The 1,956-nt window shown below is 47.9% G+C and overlaps 1 protein-coding gene across 2 annotated transcripts in view; it reads left to right on the top strand.

The window, feature by feature from the left end:
* PPP1R14D (protein phosphatase 1 regulatory inhibitor subunit 14D) overlaps positions 1 to 1,371 on the top strand; it is a 20,312-nt gene extending 18,941 nt beyond the window's left edge. The window contains exons 2-4 of one of the 2 annotated variants that reach the window (XM_003791727.1): positions 687 to 770; positions 951 to 983; positions 1,183 to 1,371. In XM_003791727.1, the coding sequence (XP_003791775.1) occupies positions 687 to 770; positions 951 to 983; positions 1,183 to 1,248 (183 nt within the window). In that variant the 3' untranslated portion in view covers positions 1,249 to 1,371. The remainder of the gene's footprint in view (positions 1 to 686; positions 771 to 950; positions 984 to 1,182) is intronic. The other variant, XM_012806338.2, reaches the window with a different exon arrangement.
* Positions 1,372 to 1,956: the final 585 nt, after the last annotated feature.

The following is a 1,956-nucleotide window of genomic DNA, read 5'->3' as shown; positions in this document are numbered from 1 at the left end:
ACCTAGGAGTTGAATTTCTCTGTCTCATTTCTCTTGGGAACAGACCTAGGAGTGAAATTTCTTGGTCATTTGATAACTCTGTATTTAACCTTTTAAGGAATGTGAAGTTGTTTTTCAAATCAGCTATTGTACCATGTTACATTTCAACCAACAGTGTTTATAACTTTTGCACTGGCTCCATGCCTGTAGCTCAAGTGGCTAAGGCACCAGCCACATATACCAGAGCTGGTGGGTTCAAATTGAGCCTGGGCCTGCCAAACAACAATGACAGCTGCAACCAAAAAATAGCTGGGTATTGTGGCAGGTCCCTGTAGTCCCAGCTACTTGAGAGGCTTAGGTAAGACAATTGCTTAAGTCCAGGAGTTGGAGGTTGCTGTGGGCTGTGATGCCATAGCACTCTACCCTGGGTGACACCTTGAGGCTCTGTCTCAAAAAAAAAAAGAAAAACAACTTTTGCATTAAACATGGATAGTCTTTAAAGAAACCCAGCACCATTTCTACCTGAAATAGAAGATTAGTAGATGTTCAGCAAATGTTTGTTGCATGGAAAAACTGAATGGGCATTCTGAGGAAGATGAGGTCTGAACATGGGAAATCAGAGGGAGATAGGTTGAATTCCTGACAGTCAACGTCATTCTAGCACCAGTTGGTCAGGCCTCTCTGAGCCCCATGTGATTCCCAATTAGGATCAACCAGACCTTTCTGAGCCTGAGATTGACCTGGAAGCTCTCATGGAACTATCCACAGACGAGCAGAAGATACAGTTGGAGGTAGGACAGAGAATGGAGGACAGGGACTGGAAGCTGGGCTTGGGCCAAGAGGAACCCAGAAACCCAAGCTCTGCCTCCTTGGGTGTAGAGATCTAATTCAGAGGGGAGAATTTTTGGAGACTGACTGGAGCCTGTGGAAAGGTGCTGTATAGGCCTTATACTCTGCTCTCTCATACCCAGGCCATTCTTCAAAACTGCTCTCAATCCACAGAGGTAAGGGATGTTCTGCTGATCTGGGGATAAGAAGGGCCCCAGTTGGGGGAGGGAGCTAGTGAAGAGGAGGGTTGGAAGGAAGGTTGGCCATCCTTCTCCCTTCCCTAGCTTTGGGGAGATAGGGTTGGGGGAATCTAGGGGACAGTATGGTGGGTGGACGTGACCCCATGCCTTGATCTCACTCCTGTTTATTCCTTAGCCTTTTATCTCTGAGCTGCTCAGTCAACTCAAGAAACTCCGCAGACTCAGTCGGCCTCAGAAATAAGCCTGAGATACTATCTTCAGCAGCCTCCACACCGCCAGGCCTACCTTGAACCTCTGGATCCCAGCTGAAAGGGAAAACAATTCCTTGGGACACAAAGAACCTGGAGGACAAGGAGGGACATTTTTTACATCCCTAGTGTATGTGCAGTCACAGCTGGTTTCTGACAGCTGGGCTCTCTAGGAACCAATCATGGCTGCTGCCCAGTGCTTTCCCAGGCAGCCAAATGGATAAAAGCTTTAGGAGCCCCAGCTAAATGGAGTGTGGAGCCTATCTGTGCTGAGGGACATGGGGAGGGACATGGGGAGGGAAAGGGTGACGTGAAATACTGGAGGGCCAACATCCTGAGTCACTAGAGGCTATACCCACTATCCATCCATCCATCCATCCATCCATCCAACAGGCCTTGAGAATTCAGATGGTCACAGCTCTGCTTCAGAAAGATCACAACTTAGCAAGGTTCAGGGGCCAAACAGAGGGCATCTAAGACACACAACATCCTACCATCACCAACAAGAGGGGCTCCAGTGGCAAAACTAGTTTTGAATCCAAGAATAGAGGTAACAGAAAGAACCTAACTGGATCTGGGGGCATCAGAAGTTAAACCTCTACCCACAAATGATGCTCTCAGACTAAGGACTCTTTCTCGAATTGGTTTCAGCCAGAGGCAGAAAGAAAAAGCAAAAGCTGGCTCGGCGCCTATAGCTCAAC

Source organism: Otolemur garnettii, unplaced genomic scaffold, assembly GCF_000181295.1.
Source record: "Otolemur garnettii isolate 467f Iridium unplaced genomic scaffold, OtoGar3 scaffold00050, whole genome shotgun sequence".
Classification (NCBI taxonomy): Eukaryota; Metazoa; Chordata; class Mammalia; order Primates; family Galagidae; genus Otolemur; species Otolemur garnettii.
The sequence above is the reverse complement of the archived record's forward strand: the minus strand, read 5'-3'. Positions and strand labels throughout refer to the sequence as shown.